The sequence below is a fragment of the Ursus americanus genome, chromosome 6 (genome assembly GCF_024610735.1).
Source record: "Ursus americanus isolate L20-20 chromosome 6, mUrsAme1.1.p, whole genome shotgun sequence".
In the NCBI taxonomy this organism is placed as follows: Eukaryota; Metazoa; Chordata; class Mammalia; order Carnivora; family Ursidae; genus Ursus; species Ursus americanus.
Genome location: NC_142132.1, coordinates 13,523,006 through 13,541,719, shown reverse-complemented (window position 1 = coordinate 13,541,719; position 18,714 = coordinate 13,523,006). Strand labels below are relative to the sequence as shown.

The 18,714-nt window shown below is 36.0% G+C and overlaps 1 protein-coding gene across 1 annotated transcript in view; it reads right to left on the bottom strand.

Annotated features, from left to right (window-relative positions):
- PDZD8 (PDZ domain containing 8) overlaps positions 1 to 18,714 on the bottom strand; it is an 83,202-nt gene that overhangs the window by 40,675 nt on the left and 23,813 nt on the right. The window contains exon 2 of the mRNA XM_045803234.2: positions 16,636 to 16,761. Coding sequence (XP_045659190.2) covers positions 16,636 to 16,761 — 126 coding nt within the window. The remainder of the gene's footprint in view (positions 1 to 16,635; positions 16,762 to 18,714) is intronic.

Below are 18,714 nucleotides of genomic sequence, written 5' to 3'. Positions count from 1 at the left end.
GACAATTCACAGAATGGAAGAAAATATTTGCAAGTTAGGTATCCCCTAAGGGTCTAGTATAACTCAATTTAAAATTGGACATTTTTCCACATAAGATATGCAAATAGCCAATAAGCATATGAAAATAGGCTCAACATCATCAGCCATCAGGGAAATGAAAATCAAAACCACAACGAGATGCTACTTCACACTCACTAAATCGCTAATCAAAAAAGGAGACAAGTACTGGTGAGGATGCAGAGGAACGAATACTTGTACTTTGCTGGAGGGAAGTAAAATGGTGCAGCCACTTTGAAAAATAGTTTGGCAGTTCCTTAAAGTGAGCATATGATGCAGCACACCCATTCCTGGTATATAACCAAGAGAAGCGAAAGCATACATTCATGGAAAAACTTAACCTGCATGTTCATAGCAGCATTATTTTTAATAGCCAAAACGTGAGAAACCACATGCCCATCATCTGTTGAAGAGGTAAATAAAATGTGGAATATACATATGATGGAATATTATTTGGCAATAAGAGGAAATGAATTAATGATATATGCTACAATATGAATGAACCTCAAAAACATACTAAGTGAAAGAAGCCGGTCACAAAAGACCACATACTGTATGAATCCACATTTATATGAAAGGTTTGGAGTAAGCAAATTTATAGAGACAGAAAGTAGATAGTGGTTACTTAGGGCTAGGGAGGAGGACTAGGGGGAATAGGGATTTGACTGTTAATGGGTATGGGGTTTCTTTAGGAGGGACAGAAATGTTCTAAAATTAGATTGTGATGATGGTTGCATAAACCCCGTGAATATACTAAAACACAACGAATCGTACACTTTACATGGATGAATTGTATATGGTATGTGAATTATACCTCAATAAAGATGATTTTAAAAAAAAGAATGATCATGACAAGGAACAGTAATGATTATTAGGGTTACACTAAAACTTTTAAACATTTTAACATTTGTTACAAAAAGATATGATAATAAATACTTGGTTTATCATTACCATGAATCAATATTGTGACAAGGTTCATATTTCAATAAAACGTAAGCATGATTTTTATCTGGTATTTGATAACGGAAAACATTAAAAGGGTACCTTGAAACAAAATAAATTCCAAATGAAAATCATTTAAAATACTAAAACACCACAAATATTTAACATTTAATAGTTATTCTTAACAATGAAATTTTGAAGTACACAAAGCATTAGTTGGCCTGATAAACCAGATCCCAGACACAGAAAACTTTCATTTTGCATTGCTAACAACTGGTCCAACTGTTAAAAGTATTTTAAAAAACACCTCCAGATTGGATGTTAGGGTTCATTTTGCTTCAGATAACTTTATTTCTTTTTTTAATAATGAAGATATTTTGCTTGATTGTCCAGAATTTGGTTTTACCACTGAAATAGATACTGCTTTTATTAATTCTGATTTTAGATCAACTTCTGATTCTATGTCAGAGTATCCCACAACATTCACATCTTCTCTTTACGTTTCTTCCATTAAAGCACTTACAAAGAACTGTAGCCTATAGTGAATATTCAAATAGTAGAAAAAGCCAGCAAACATTATTAGTACTCTAACAAAGAAACTTTAGTTTCTCTCAGAAAAGTTAACACAACACAGAAGCATGTGTCATACTGCCAACTTAAGGATTTACTTTGCTTAGAAAACTTATTTCTTGGGGGAAAAAAAGTAGTATTTCCTAGGGTTTATATAGAGTATACTATGTATGTGAATTTATTAATATTTATTTTGTTTGCAAGAATGACTACCAATTAGCAGACAGGGCATAAGCTACACCCAAAGACGGACTGCTCAGACCACGACCGTTCCCCTCTATAAACTCCGTATCTGGTCCTCAGGACACACTTCCTACGTCAGTGTTTCCCGTGCCTGCTTTTGACGTGTAGTCAGTGGATTCCTTCACCTAGTAATGCCTATGTTGAATGTTAAGCTTTAATTCTCACAGAAGAATTGTAACATTTCCCCCACATTTTCTTGATTTCTTGACTGGTATCTCCTGAGATTTGGAAAAATATGTAAATTTCTGGAGAAATGCCAGGAAGAATTTCCTACCAGAAACACAAGCACCAGCTAGTTAGGTGAACTTAGAAAGAATTTGCTTTAGTTTAGGCAGAACACTTAAAACAAGAATCAATTTTCATCCTGCATCTCTAATCACTTACAATTCAATCTTGAGTTGTTAAACAAAGGCTTTCCATTCAGATTATATAAGCACCAGAAATACATGGTTACAATCACTGGCTAATGTATATTTTGAGTCAAATGAACACTTAATATATGCTGAATAAGCAAGAAATGATAGAAAATTTTTTTACTATACTACTTTGAAAGGGGGAAGAGTCCATACTGCTGAACAAAATGACAAAGGAAATTACCTTTAGACCCCTCTGTCTCCTGAAAGAGATGTTATTAGTTCTATGAAAGTTCTTTCCAAGTTCAAAAGGTTAATTTTTTTAAAGGCAAAAATATATTAAAACTTCATGTTAAACATAAACACAAACACCACCTATCAAGAAAGAGACAGAATTTATATGACTCAAGACAAAACCACTGAGAAAAGGAAAGTAATTCCCAATGTGCCCTTCTCTAAGAATCTTAGGGCTCCTGGGTGGCTCAGGTCGTCGGCTCAGGTCATGGCCGTCGGCTCAGGTCATGGTCCCAGAGTCCTGGGATCGAGCCCCGCATTGGGCTCCCTGCTCAGTGGAGAGCCTGCTTCTCCCTCCCCCTCTGCTGCTCCCCCTATTGTGTGCTCTTCCTCTCTCTGTCAAATAAATAAATGAAACCTTAAAAATAAAATCTCATTTTATACCAAAAAGGAAAAATAAAAGTTTTTTTTTTTTTTTTTTTTAATGATTTGAAAGGAGTCTTACACCTGCAGGGAGTCAAATTTTATCAACTCACAGGTTATGAAAAGAATCAAACATGGCTAACCTCCTCCTATATGTGCTTAGGGCCTATACTACCCCCTCCTTTCCTGTGAAACCATATTACTCAGAACTCAACTCTCTTGTCTATGACAAAGACTTCCAAACCTAATGTTCAGTCCTTGTCGTCTTCCTGCTTTGCTTTTTTTTTTTAAGATTTATTTATTTTGAGAGAGAGAGAGAGGATGTGCAAGTGGAAGGAGAGGGAGAGAGACAGAATCCCAAGCAGACTCCACGCTGAGCACAGAGTCCAACCCAGGGCTGGATCTCTTGACCCCGAGATCACGACCTGAACTGAAATCAAGAGCTGGAAGCTCAACTGACTGAGTCACCCAGGCACCCTTCTCCTGCTTTGCTTCTAAAACCCCAAGTTTACAGAATACTTGCATAGGGAAAATCTAACCACACCCTGCTACTAAAGACATATAAAATCACATTCATCCCCCTCTGAAAAAGGCACCTCTATTTCTCCCACTAGTCCTGAAAGGCAGTAGCTGTGTCTTGCTCTTTATAACCTCTAAATATCTAGAAAAATAATCAATACGTGATGACCAGATCAAAGTCAATTTTACCATTCTATTCAACTCAAACCTTTAACAGTCATTTGCCTCCTTTAACAGTCATTTTCCTCCCCCACCTATACCCATCCACATATTCAGCCACTCAGGAAACCCTGTCCTAGTTATCCTATTTGTCCCTTTCTTTCTGTCCCTACTGATCCGTATCTTTTAAGTGCTTACCTCTTCACCTTTACCCTGTTTAACACCTCTTAATTAGGCTCTAGGTCTTTATTCTTTCTCTATATGCAATCTACCTTATAAATAGCAATCTTCTTAAAACAAGTGTTTCTTAATGTCACCTTCAGATACCTTTAATAACTTCTCTCTGATTAAAGGATAACTATCTTGGACTTCCTCTGCTAGCAAATTTGGCCCTGATTTTTCATATAAACATCTATATTTCACTCAGGTCCCTGAAAATACAAATTTTCACTTTTGTCTTATTGGCTCTTTTCCCAATCACCTACATGATTTTATTTTATTTTAATTTTATTTTTGTGTTCAAAATTTTTATTTAAATTATTATTATTATTATTATTTTTAAGATTTTATTTATTTGACAGAGAGAGAGACAGCCAGAGAGAAAGGGAACACCAGCAGGGGGAGTGGGAGAGGAAGAAGCAGGCTCCCAAGCAGAGCAGGGAGCCCGATATGGGGCTCAATCCCATGACCCTGGGATCACACCCCAAGCCGAAAGCAGATGCTTAACGACTGAGCCACCCAGGTGCCCCTAAAATTTTTATTTAAATTCTAGTTATTTAATGCATAGTGTAATATTGGTTTCAGGAGTAGAATTTAGTGATTCATCACTTACATATAACACCCAGTGCTCATCATAGCAAGTGCCCTCCTTAAAACCCATCACCTGTTTAACCCATCCCCCACCTCCCTTAGTCCATCAACCCTCAGTTGTTCTCGATAGTTACAAGTCTCTTATGGTTTGCTTCCTCTTTCTCCCTCTTCCATATGTTCATCTATTTTGTTTCTTAAATTCTACATGAGTGAAATCATACCATATTTGTCTTTCTCTGACTTACTTTGCTTAGCATAATATACTCTAGCTTCATCCATCTCATTGCAAACGGCAAGATTTCAATTCTTTTTGATGGCTGAGTAATACTGCATTGTGTGTGTGTGTGTGTGTGTGTGTGTGTGTGTGTGTGAATACACCCCCCCCCCCATCTTCTTTATCCGTTCATCAGTTGATGGATATTTGGCCTCTCTCCGTAGTTTGGCTATGGTTGTAACGTTGCTATAAACATAGGGGTGCAGGTACCCCTTAAAATCTGCATTTTTGTATCCTTTGGGTAAATATCTAGTAGTGCAATTGCTGGGTCATAGGGTAGTTCTATTTTTTTTTTAACTATTTAATTTTAAAATATTAATTTTGAGGAACCTCCATTCTGTTTTCCAGACTGGCTGCACTAGTTAGCATTCCCAAAAACAGTGTAAGAGGGTTCCCCTTTCTCTGCATCCTCGCCAACATCTGTTGTTTCTTGTGTTGTTAATTTTAGCCATTCTGACAGGTGTGAGGTGGTAGCTCATTTTGGTTTTGATTTGTATCTCCCTGATGATGAATGATGTTGAGCATCTTTTCATATTTGTTAGCCATCTAGATGTTTTCTTTGGAAAAAAGTCTATTCATGTCTTCTGCCCATTTCTTAATTGGATTACTTTTATTTCTTGGGTATTGAGTTTGATACACTCTTTACAGATTTTTGATACTACCCCTTATCAGACAGGTCATTTGCAAATATCCTCTACCATTCCTCTGGCAGCCTTTTAGTTTTGTTGATTGTTTCCTTGGATGTGCAGAAGCTTTTTACCTTGATGAAGTCCCAATAGTTCATTTTTGCTTTTGTTTCCCTGGCCTCCAGAGATGTGTCTAGTAAGAAGTTGTTATGGCTGAGGTCAAGAAGGTTGTTGCCTGTGTTCTCCTATAGGATTTTGATGGTTTCCTGTCTCACATTTAGGTCTTTCATCCATTTTGAATTTATTTCTGTGTATGGCATAAGAAAGTGGTCCAGTTTCGTTCTTCTGCATGTTGCTGTCCAGTTTTCCCAACACCATTTGTTGAAGAGACTTTTTTCCATTGGATATCCTTTCCTGCTTTGTTGAAGATTAGCTGACCATATAGTTGTGGGTTTGTTTCTGGGTTTTATATTCTGTTCCACTGATATATGCATCTGTTTTTTGCCAGTACCATACTGTCTTCATGACTACAGCTTTGGAATATAGCTAGCTTGAAGCTCAGAATTGTGATGCCTCCAACTTTGCTTTTCTTTCTCAGGACTGCTTTGGCTATTCAGGGTCTTTTGTAGTTCCAAACAAATTTTAGGACTGTTTGTTCTAGCTCTGTGAAAAATGCTGGTGGTATTTTGATAGGGATTGCATTAAATGTATAGATTGCTTGGGCTAGTGCAGACATTTTAATGTTTGTTCCTCCAATCCATCGGCATGGAACTTTTTCCCATTTTCTGGTGTCTTCTTCAATTTCTTTCGTAAGTGTTTTATGGTTTTCAGAGTACAGATCTTTTACCTCTTCGGTTAGGCTTATTCCTAGGTATCGCATTGTTTTTGGTGCAATTGTAAATGGGACTGGTTCCTTGATTTCTTTTTCTGCTGCTTCATTATTGGTGTATAGAAATGCAACTCATGGGGCACCTGGGTGGCACAGCGGTTAAGCGCCTGCCTTCGGCTCAGGGCGTGATCCCAGCGTTATGGGATCGAGCCCCACATCAGGCTCCTCTGCTGGGAGCCTGCTCTTCCTCTCCCACTCCCCCTGCTTGTGTTCCCTCTCTCGCTGGCTGTCTCTATCTCTGTCAAATAAATAAATAAAAGCTTTAAAAAAAATGCAACTCATTTCTATATATTGATTTTATATCCTATGACTTCGCTGAATTCACATATTAGTTCTAGCATTTTTTTTTTTTTTTTTTGTGGAATCTTTTGGGTTTTCTACATACAGTATCATTGTCATGTGCAAATATTGAAAGTCTGACTTCTTCCTTGCTGATTTGGATGCCTTTTCTTTTTGTCGTTGTTGTTGTCTGACTGCTGACGCTAAAGACATCTAGTGCTATGTTAAATAATAATGGAATCACCTACACTATCTTATTGGCTTTTTCTAAAATTTACCATCCATCTGTCTACCTGTCTTGGAAGATAGACCTCACATCCATGAGGTTTTCCATAGCAGCTTCAACACCAGAGTATTTTTTCCTTGCACTAAATTTCTATAGTATTTATTCTCTCAGTCTCATTTCAAATCAGACAGCCTTGTGTAGTTGGCTTGTTTATACATCTGTTTTTGTCTGTTAGCCCCAACTACATTCTAAGTTTCTAGAGCACAGGCACTGGACTTCCCACTTTTCTGTATTCACCACACTATTTACACAAAAGTGATGGCAGTAGTGATAGAAGAACTGGGAGCAGTGGTGGCAGCTAACAATTAGCATGGGGCAGTTCTAAGAGCTTCTACGTTTATTATCCTACTCAATTTTTACAATTACTCTATGTGACAGGTACTATTATTACCCTGATATACAGATTAAAAACTTAAGGCACAGAGAGGTATGGGTAATTTACCCAAGATCACACAGCTAGTGAATGAAGGTCTGGGCTACATAAATTGAGATGAATGAATTCAAGAAGTTTTCACGGAAAAAGGGGGGAAAGAGGTTGTTATCTTTTGGTTAAAATCATCAATCCTATCTACAAATAAAAAACATTAGAAGTACTGATTGGCAGTTATGGCATAATGGTGTAAAGAAAGGGAAAATTCAAAGCTATAACATTCTTTTAAATTTTATGTTCTGGCCACAGCTCATTTTATAGTTCACTCTTGTTGAAGGTATCATATATAAGTAAACAGCACACTAACATCACATTTAAAACATTTTGGAATCTGGCATTTTAAAACAGAGCTGTGGTTTTATGTCAGCTAATTACTATTTAATTTTCTTAAATTCGTTTACAACTCAGACATCAGAGGAATTAAAGCAGCTGTTTTGCTATATGTAATAGCAGTGGATATATGCAATTACAAAAGAAACAATACTCTTTTCCAACACAATAACCTTAGAGAAGAGGAGGTGGGGGAAGAAAAGAGAAACCCAGGACAGATGAATTCCAAATTTGGAATCTTCTGAAAAGTCTGCTTCTAGTCGAAAGCAACCTAATTATAGGGAGGGTTATTTAACTACAGCCTAGAGAAATGTATAGAAACTAATATCTTTTTTTTTTTCTTAGAGGAACTTCAGCAGCTAATAAATACAGGTGTAGTCTCAAGATCTCTACAGGAATTCAGTTCATTTGGTGGGGTCATATCAAATTCAGTTACAGACCTTTATAGTCACAGATGTATATAACTTTAAAGACCTGAAGGAATAATATTCAGCAACAATTCCAAGTAATTCCTCCCATTTTTTAACATCATTCACACAAATTTAAATGTCTCATATTTGAGCTAATTTCCTCTGATCTCTTCTTCCATGAAAGAAAGACTTCAGCCTTCATCTAAATGATACTTTATTATTGGTACACAAGATCTGTTCCAAGATCCTCCTGAAAAGGTAACATTTAAAAAATTATGACTTGCCCTCAAATAGGTAAAAAATTCCCCAAATTTGAATATTTCTAACATAAAATGAAAAATTTTAGGACCATATTCTTCCTTGATAAATTTTTTTTAAAGGATATAAAGAGAACAGAATGAGGGATTTTGGAGTCTAACAAACCTAGATTAAAATTCTAGATAGGACGTCTTGGACAAGTAACCTACAGATCTCAATTCATCATCTACAAAATAGATAAAATACTATTGATTTTGTAAAGATATTCTGAGAGCTGGAAATAAGGAATGCAAAATGTCTACTGTATATTATATATTGCAGGTAATAAATGCTATTAATAATATAAGTATTTGCAGAATCATGCTCCCAAATATCTTCAAATTAAGCTAGGTATTTTCCCTTTTTAAAAAAGATAAAATATCAAACATTAAAGTAAATACTGATAATATAACAACACCCACTTATCAACTACTCAGAGGAAAAAAAAGTTAAGGTTTAGCCTTATTTGCTTCAGAAAATTTTTTTAAAAAACAGTTACCACTAGAATAAAAAATAACCAAGTGAGCAGAATCAAATAATACATAACCTAAATGAAGGGTTCACAAACCAATGCAAAGTAGAAATTATTTTGTGGTTGTAACTTCTAAAACAGCTTGTCTTGTAAATGAATTTCAAAATCCATGAGGTTAACAGGCTTCTCTACAGAAGAACTAAACATTTTCCTATATAACATGGACATAGTGCTATTAAAGGATTAATTCCTTCTATCAAAATGTCACCTGGAAGCTGCCTCCCCTAATATAGGCATATCTCCTTTTACTGTGCTTCACTTTACCATGCTTCAAAGATACTGTGCTTTTTACAAATTGAAGGTCTGCATCAAGTCTAAATTCTAAAAATATTTGATTCACAAAACAGGAAGAACAGAAAGAAGGGACAGAGGAGCAAAAAACCAAACCAAACCAAACAGATGAGACAAAAAATAAATGGCAAAAGGACAGACCTAAATAGAACTTAATCATTACATTAAATGTAAATGAACTAAACACACCAAAGAAAAGGCAGAGATTGTTAGACTATACACAAAAGAACCAACTGTTTATATTCAAATATAAAACACAAAAAGACTGAAAGTAAAATATTGTAGAAAAAAACATAGAAACCGTACAAACAATAAACATAAGAAAACTGTAGCAGCTTTATCAATTTAGACAAAATAAATATCAAGACAAGAAATATTATGAGACCAAAAAAGGACCCTTCATAATGGTAAAAGGGTCAATACATCAAGAAGAAATATGCACCTAATAAAACTACAAAAAAGAGATAAATTCCTAGTCTTGCTTGAAGATTTAAACACACTTTCACTCAGTAATTGACAGAAGTAGATGAAAAAAATCAGTAAAGATACAGAAGATCTGAATGACTGTACAGGCAGTCCTTACTTTGAGTCACTCCATATGAGAACTCCGTCCCTGCTTTGCAGTGTTCTGATATGCAGGGTTTTGGTTAACATAGTTCCATGCAGAGTAAGGACTGTCTGTATATGTTTTGGTACAGTTTTTGGTTTTGGTTTTGGAAGTATGTTAATGCCCCACATATTAAAATAAAAACCAGTAAGGATGGAAAGGCAGGGTTGGGAAGGAGTGAAACTGAAAGCAAACAGAAAAAAATAAACCCAGCTATATTTCAAATGAGTAACATAACACACTGAGAAAAATAATCTAATTCATGATTATAGTACTTGACCGTATACCCTTAATCTTGGGTAGAGCAGGGGAGAATTGCAAATAAATCCTTAATTTCTTTTCCTAAGTATGTTTTCTCTACTTATACAGACAAAGCAATTCTGAAACTATTTGAGATGTATTACGGGATTAAGCAAATGAGTAAATTGTGATGTTACTGGGAGCCAGGGTTCAAGGGACAACAATATGAAAGCAGCAAGAACCAAGGCAAGGAACCATGCTATGAGAATGAACTGGAATTAGAAATACTGGGTCAATTCATGATTTCTAAATTATGTATATGTTGTATGTATTATATACCTATAAGTGCCTATATGCTAACTGTCCACTAATGGGGCCTATGATTATATATGAGTAGCAATGAATACACCCAATACCCAGATCTTGGTTTTTAGTATTTTCTACTAAAAGGAACCAGGGCTCTTTGGAAAAATAGCTGATTCTAGGACTGTGACAGAGAAGATACAAAATGAACCTAGAACAGCCTGTTATACCACAAAGTGATAAAGACTTAAAAAACAAATAAATAAAAAAGACAGATTTATGTCAGATGCAGCAGCATACAGGAGCCAGTTTGAAGAAGCTCCTAGAGGCCAAATTTGGGACAACTTAGGCACCAAAATAATTAACGACAGTAAGGAAAAAAATAGGAATCCATGCATCCATGCTGATAATAGATAATTGGGGAATAAGGGAAAACTCCTGGTAATAGAGTAGAATGTCAACTGCTGTGGTTTTCTGTCTTAACATTTGAAAAAATTTTAAATGATGATATTTTTGGAACCCAGTAAAACAAAACACTTCAGAAGCTACTGACAAAATACAGACTTTAGAACAGTGTGACTCAGTGAAGAACTGACCTTAATTAGAATCTCCTATCTATAATTAGGACAGGCTACCCTAAATATACTGCTTTAGAGTACAGAACTCTCACACAACAAAATTTCATAGGCTTTGCCTTCCCCAACTACAATCTTAGTTTGTTTAAAATGTAACTGGTTGATAAAATAAGCCAAAGAAAAGAAAATGTATCTATTACATCAATGTCTTTTAACATAAAGATGTATATGACAATTCCATCTGGAATTTGGTGCCAGAATTTCTTTTCCCCTGAAGAACATGTACAATATACCAGAAAATAAGAACTAAGTAATCCATCAAGTTTCCTTTGCTGCCAGAAAATTGGTCTTTTCTTCTCTATATGGTAATTTTTGATATAATTTATCTTCTATTTAACTGCACATGGGCATATATTTTCTCTGCAAAATACTTCAAATCCTTTAGGATGGAAATAATTTATGAGATAAACTATAAATCTAAAGATAATCTTAACAATATGATTGCAACACGAATGTGAAATTTAATCTTCTAATAGCAGTGCTATGAATACAGCAACTGAGTTCATCTATGGTTAAAAAAATCAGCTTTAGTCAATGCAAAAAAATTTCAGAATGACTGTTTTTAAAAAATTTGACAAATACAAAGTGTTAGAACTAATTCTTACAGGCAAAGTTGTGTTTCTGCCCCCAAGTTTTTAATTGGGAAATTCAAAACTATATTTCAGATACTTAGAAAATAACTTCCCTTTACACTGTGAGACCCTTTGAAAGTAATAAAATTCAAATTCCAGGGGGCACTTGGGTGGCTCAGTCAGTGAAGTGTCTGCCTTTGGCTCGGGTCATGATCTCAGGGTCCTGCGATGGAGCCCCACATCTGGCTCCCTACTCCACGGGGAGTCTGCTTCTCCCTCTCCCTCTGCCAACTCATGCTCTCTCTCAAATAAACAAAATCTTTAAAAAAAAAAAAAATTCCAGTTCTCACAACCAAATATGCAAAGAAATATACTTTTGTTTAAAGATTTGTTTTCTTCTTGATAAATACTATGATTATATTAAGGCATAATAACAGACACTACTGGTGCACCTGGATGGCTCAGTCGGTTGAGCATCTGACTCTTGTTTTTGACTCAGGTCATGACCTCGGGGTTGGGGGATAGAGCTCTGCACTGGGCTCCTCGCTCAGCGAGTCTGCTTGTCCCTCTCCCTGTTTCTATCCTCCAACCCCCGTGACTTGTGCAATCTTTCTCAAATTGGTAAATAAAAATCTTAAAAAAAAAACAGAGGCTACATCTATTGAAGGCTTGCTATGCAGCAGGCACTGTGGGTTATGTACCTATCTCTGATCACAATTACCAGCAAAGCAGCAAGCATCCTTGCCCATTCTACAGATGTGCAACTTGTCTAAGGATATACAGCAATAAAAGCACACGGCTAGGATACGCACACAGCACTTTCTAACTCAAATGCCAGTATTATTTCCACTTTATGTTGCCTTCAAAGCATAAAGTTTCCAGTTGTACAACTCCAATATTTCCAAAGCATAAAGTTTTTTTTCCCCCCTACGGATACTTCTGATTTGTTTCCTCATTGGTAAAATGCATTTTAAAGCCTTACAACAGGTAAGTTTGATAAAAATCTTCATGCAGACTCTGTAAGTCTGAAACTACATCAAAATAAAGTTAAAAAAAAAAAAAGTCCTCGCAACACAGGCTTTACTTCAAATTATAAAGTTTAAGAAAGCAAAAGAAATCCTCATAGAGAACTATGGTTGTCTGGGCATAATGAGTTTGATGTTCTATTTTATGGACTTGGGAAAAAATTACTACAGTTCCATTATTTTTACCAGATTCAAGGTCAAGTTCTACAAGCCTAAGAAGTAAGCATTTATAAGAATGTTAACCTAAAACTATTAACAATAGTAAATGATACATATGACATTATAACAACCTGAACATGTAGGTAGGTCTCTTTCAAGCAAGAGAAATGTGAATATTCATGTCTAATTGCTAAAAACCCAGGAAACTTTAACTCATGACAGCATGCTAATTCAAAACAACTTATCCACCTACAAATGGTCCACAGAAATGTTTTAATTTAAATGCTTATGTTCTTGGGGCGCCTTGGTGGCTCAGTGGGTTGAGCATCAGGTCATGGTCTCATGGGTCATGGGATCAAACCCCAGGATTGAGCTCTGAGCTCAGCTGGAAGTCCACTTAAGATTCTCTCCCTCCGTCCCTTCCCCATGCACATGCTCTCCCTCTCTCTAAAATAAATAAATAAATCTTTAAAAAAATATTTCTGTTCTTTTAAAAATTTGATCGTTCAATAATTTTATTCTATTTGCCTCAAACCTTTTCATATTACTAAATGAAGTAGTCATGGTAAAAATATCTCAAGAGTCTTAACCTTTAAGTTTCCAAAACTGAAATAAGCATTTTTTTTTGTCCTCCCTCCAAAAAAATGGCACTTATTTTTTCTTCCACTTTCTTTACAGTGTCACTTCCTTTCTGCTTTAGAGTTTATAATATATCACACAAGATAAGTTTACATTCAGGAGTAGGAAAAATTATTAAAATGTAAATGCTTAGATTACAATAACATGTCCTCTTTAGTTTAAATCCTACAGACTTGGAATTTATCTGACCTGAGAGTTCTACTTCTTATACTAAGAAAAAAGTTTAGAAGAAAAACAATGTAAGTAAGATTTTAATGAGAAGAATATGAAAAGAATGTTTAGAATTCAATTCGAAGACAAAAAGTCAGGGATGAGTAGAAAACAGTAATTTATTCTTTCCTTCATAAACAATTTTAAGTAATCCTTAAACTGTGTGAAAATAACACAGCACCACAATACTAGGTAACTTTACATGGCTGGGTTTATATAGAGAGTGACTGGAAAACGCTTTAGATAGTGTGCTTCCTCCCAAGATTAAACTGTCACCTGGGGGAACGTGATGGCAATATAACCAGAGTTTACAGGAGGAACTTAAGAACAGACTATTTTCCCTGCTTTCCCCTTCAACTTCTAGAAATGTGAAAGACTTAAGAACTAGTGTCCATGCTTTCTGTATCAAATTCCTAGAAATACTGGTCCTTACTTTTTAATTTTTTGACTAGTGATACAGTAACAAAAATCAAACAATATAAAAGTTTATAGTGAAAAGTCTGCCTCTCACCTTCATCAACCATCATCAACACAGCTCCCTCTCCTATACCCCATAAGAATTTTTACTGGTTTCTTATGTGTTCTTTCAGAGATTCATTATATAGTTCTTTATTAAAACAAAGTAGGATACAAACACTCACAAACTGTAATGCTTTTCTTTGTATCAGTTATCTCCATTCAACATGACCTAAATAATGCCTAACTACACTTGCTCAGTGCCTTCATGAAGTCTTTGATTCAAGGCTGACAGCAAAGCTTTAAGCAAGCAGTATCTCAGATAAGAATGGTGAGCAAAGGTGACACCAATAAATAGCAACAACCAACAGACATATAATCAATCTATAATCCCACCAGCAACATTAAGACAAAAGAACTAGTTTTTAAAAATTCCTAGCACACTCTCAAATGAATAAATAAAATCTTACTCAACAACAACAAAACAGGGGGATGCCTGGGTGGCTCAGATGGTTAAGTGTCTGCCTTCAGCTCAGGTTATGATCTCCAGGTTCTGGGATCAAGCCCCATGTCAGGCTCCCAGCTCAGTGAGGAGTCTGCTTCTGCCTCTCCCTCTGCCTCTCCCCCTGCTTGTGCTCTCTCTGTCTCTGTCTTGCTCTCAAATGAATAATATCTTTAAAAAATAAAAATAAATAAAAATTCCTAGAACATTATCTCTTTACTACACATTATCTACATCATAGTAAACAAATGTATGCTGAATAAATGAATAATAAATCTCCTTCAAGGCTATCTTTGCAGGTTTGGGGAAGGGTAGATGAGTAGGTAGATAGGGGAGAGTTAAGAAATTTTGTCCAAAATTGCCCTTCTAGTGGCGCCTGGGTGGCACAGCCGTTGAGCGTCTGCCTTCGGCTCAGGGCGTGATCCCGGCGTTATGGGATCGAGCCCCACATCAGGCTCCTCCACTGGGAGCCTGCTTCTTCCTCTCTCACTCCCCCTGCTTGTGTTCCCTCTCTCGCTGGCTGTCTCTATCTCTGTCGAATAAATAAATAAATATTAAAAAAAAATTGCCCTTCTAATGTTTAAAAGTTGCTATGACTATTTTGGAAAAGATAATCCAATGGTATGATTGTGAATCTATAAGAAATGTGAATCTACAAGAAAATTCACTGAAAGAAAAAAAGAAACATCTGTTCAAAATTTCCTTAGACACACAGGTCACTTGAAAAATGTCCTTCCTAATGTTAATATGACAAGCCCAAATTATAAATAGATATTTAATAGTCATGCTTACATACCATATTAACTTAGCCAATTCAAATTTAAACTTGTATTTATTGTATATGTCATTTTACTGTACAGTACGGTCCCTTTTACAAAATCTACAGCATATTCAGTCTTTGATAAAAGAATTCCTTTTTAGTCTCTCTGACATAATGATGTACAATACTGAATCACTCCAAGACAAAACAAAAAAAATGTTTAGCACATTATAGGTATACTTAAAATTAACCTATTAGCAAGGACACAAATATATTAGGTACAAAATATAACTGTGTACTCAGGCACTTGTTTTTATTATGGGCTGGAAATAAAAATAGAAGTGATAAGTACCAAATAAGCGGTACAAACAAGTGTCACAGAAATGTAGCATAAGGACAGTGTACTTATACTGAAATGATTAGGAGACACATTAAAGAGGCAGCTGTTGACGTGGGTCAAGGAAGTTTGGTTTCAAGAAGCAGAAAATGGGGTAGGGCCTTCAGCCTGGAAAACAGTGGGGAGTCAGCACAAGAAGCTTAGTATGGTAAAATACCTAAGGCAGGGAATAGTGAACTATGGTCCATGGGCCAGATCTAGCCCCCTGCTTGTTTTTGTGCAGCCTATAAACTACCAAAGGTTTTTTCATTTTTAAATGATTGAAAAAAATTATAAGAATATTTCATGACACACAAAAATTATGAAATTTATATGTAGAGTTTTATGGGTACACAGCCATACCATGTACCATCTATGACTGCTTTCATACTATATGGCCAAGCAACAGAGACCATGTGAATCATAAAGCCTAAAATATTTACTATCTGGCCCTTGAGAAAGTTTGCCAACCTCTTCCTTTAGGAAAGCCTATGTGGCTGAGGCACTATGGGTGAGGGGCTGAGAGGAGAAAGAAGCCAGAGAGGTAAGAGGGGCATGTAAGCTATAGCAAGGATTTGGGTCTATATTCTAGTAATGGGGAAGCCATTTAAGAATTTTAAGCAGGAAAGTGACAAGAAGATTAGCATTTTAAAAAGCACATTCTGGGCGTTATATCGGTAACCAGTATTAGGAGAAAAGTAAGGAGGTTAGTATAATAGGTAGTTTAAGCAAGATATGAACACAGTTTAGACTACAGGGCAGGCAAAGTAAAATAAGGAGGCTGGGCAAGATTATTTCTGAGATCTCTTTCAGCTCTAAAATTTTAAGAATCACAGGGCTTTCTAAGTCTGCTTTTGCAACTTTCCAGGGTATTTCCAATTATCACATACAAGTCTCAAAAATGTTATACCCTAAATAGCTCCCCAGTAGTTAGTAAATTAGAAATATGCCAACAGAGCATCAAGCATCTAAAAAGTCTGAGAATTACTGAGTGATCCTCTCTATCAGAATACTTTCTAAAATACAGTTTATATTTTTTGCAAGCTGGAAAGGACTAGTTTTATGAAATTTATGATTAAAGATTTACAGATCATGCGTAATAAATTAACACAAAGGGGGAACAAACACAAATATGCTTAAATATATTTTCACTGCACTTTCTTTCCCATTGTAGCAATAATTAAACAAAGAACATACCTGCTACATTCTAACAATGTAACTTTAAGGCGGCCTTCAGTAAGCGCCCATTGTTGTATATGGATATGCTCTTCTTCATCTTCCTCAAATCCTTGTGAGGTTTGGAATGGAAAAAACGGCTTAAACCTGAGAAAAGTAAAGATAAGTCTAAATTTTTGGACAATAAACACCACAGTTTAAAGAGTAATAACAAAAACTACCTGTAGGAAAGCAACATAAAACAAAAACCTAATACTGCATGAGCCCTAAAAATCCGAAGCTTATCATACTCCCCTACAACTAGCAGCAGATGGTGTCTTCTCTGCGGCACCCAGACTTCCTGGGTCTTTTTTGCCATGCCCTCATTGACAAGGCAGGACACTCAGAAGAAAAAGAAAATCTAAAAACCACCATTAGACCCTGAAACTTGGAGGTGGGGTGGGGGCAGGGCAGCAACTCTTTGTGGATCAGATGGGAAGAGTGTTTCTATAGAAGAAGATCAAAATTCAGAATGCACTGTTCCTGGAAACAATAGAATTCATAGTAATTAGTAACATGATAATGATTAATAATAACAACAATTAATGGTAGCAAAGGTATTCATCAGAACTGTCTACTATTTGCCAGGCAGTGTGTTAAGAGCTTTCCAAGCTTTCTCTTATGTAATATTCACAACCCTGAGAGGGTGATAGAACTAGCTTCCCTTTCCAGATGAGAATAGTGAGCCTCATAAGTTAAAGGATTTGTTCAATGTTACACGGTGGCTGGCAAAACTAGAATTCAAGCTAGTCTGACGACATCAAAGCCCAAACACTTCAGTTACCTATGAATAATTCAGGCCTGAATGTGCTTATTCTTTAATACTCTGGTTTTCATGGAGAAGCTTGTGCTGAGTTATGAACTGTAGGCTTTAAAACCTTTAATTTGAAACACAATCCATACTCCTTCATTAAAGCAAAGGACAAGGAAAATGAAGAGAAAATTGGGCTCAGGGGCCTATAGTTTTCAATTCACCTTACACACTGTGTCACCAGACACGGCAGCTTCAATGGCTTCTCACCAACTACACACAAAAACAGACTGTCAAAAGTTCTTTGTTTCACATCTAAGGTCCACCATAATTAATCTTTCCAATGGCATTGATCCTTATCAGAAACCTTCCTATCGAGAAAGCGTAGTCACCTCATGTACCCTGAAGATACCATGCACGTTCCTGCTTTCCAGGCCTTTTGAACTAACTGAATGTTTTCCCTACGTCTCAAAGCCTAGCCAAATCCTAAATGCTTTCCGTAATTGGCTTTAGGTCCTAGATCACAGCAGAGCACACACACTGCTTTCACTTTTCTTTATTTTGCAGTCACTTAAATTGCCGTGCATTTATGCCTTGAAATCTCAAATGCGGCCTGGTCTCACACTGTTTGTACCCCTCATGCAAACCATCAGGACTCAAGTATGTGTTGAGCTGATTTATAAAAACTCACACTAAAAATGAAATAAACATTTAGAATATATGAATAGCCCACTGCAGTTTATACTGAAAGATATTGATAGAGGGGGAGAAATACTGTTTTACGGTTTCCCAATGAACAGGATCAAAGGAAAAACTTTTTAGGGAAAGATAAGTAGGTATACAAACAATGTTCAGTGCTTTCCTCCAGCTTCTGAATTAAGGGGAAGGCAGAAAGTCCTCCTCAGTGCCTTAATTTGCATTTTAAGTCATTTGATTCAAAAGGGCACCAAATTTTTGAAAGGACAAAAAATTAGGAACTAAATCTATTACGTTAATACATTATTGTAGCTGAGTACTTTCAACACACAAGTCTTACGGCTCCCGTAGAACACATCACTGTCACTCCATAAAACATTACAAAGATCACTATACTATACACAACCATCATTGACTATAACAATTCAGCTAAATCACAGCTGCTCTATCAATCAACTTTTGTCATATATAAACTTAAAATTCAATAAAAACATTTCCCACAGGTGTGTGACTTCAGTGTTCTACGGAATAAAATCTAACTTGGTTTATTAATGCTGCTAGCAGTGTTTGCTAAAAGTGTTTATGCACAAAAGTTACACTAAAATCACAAACTG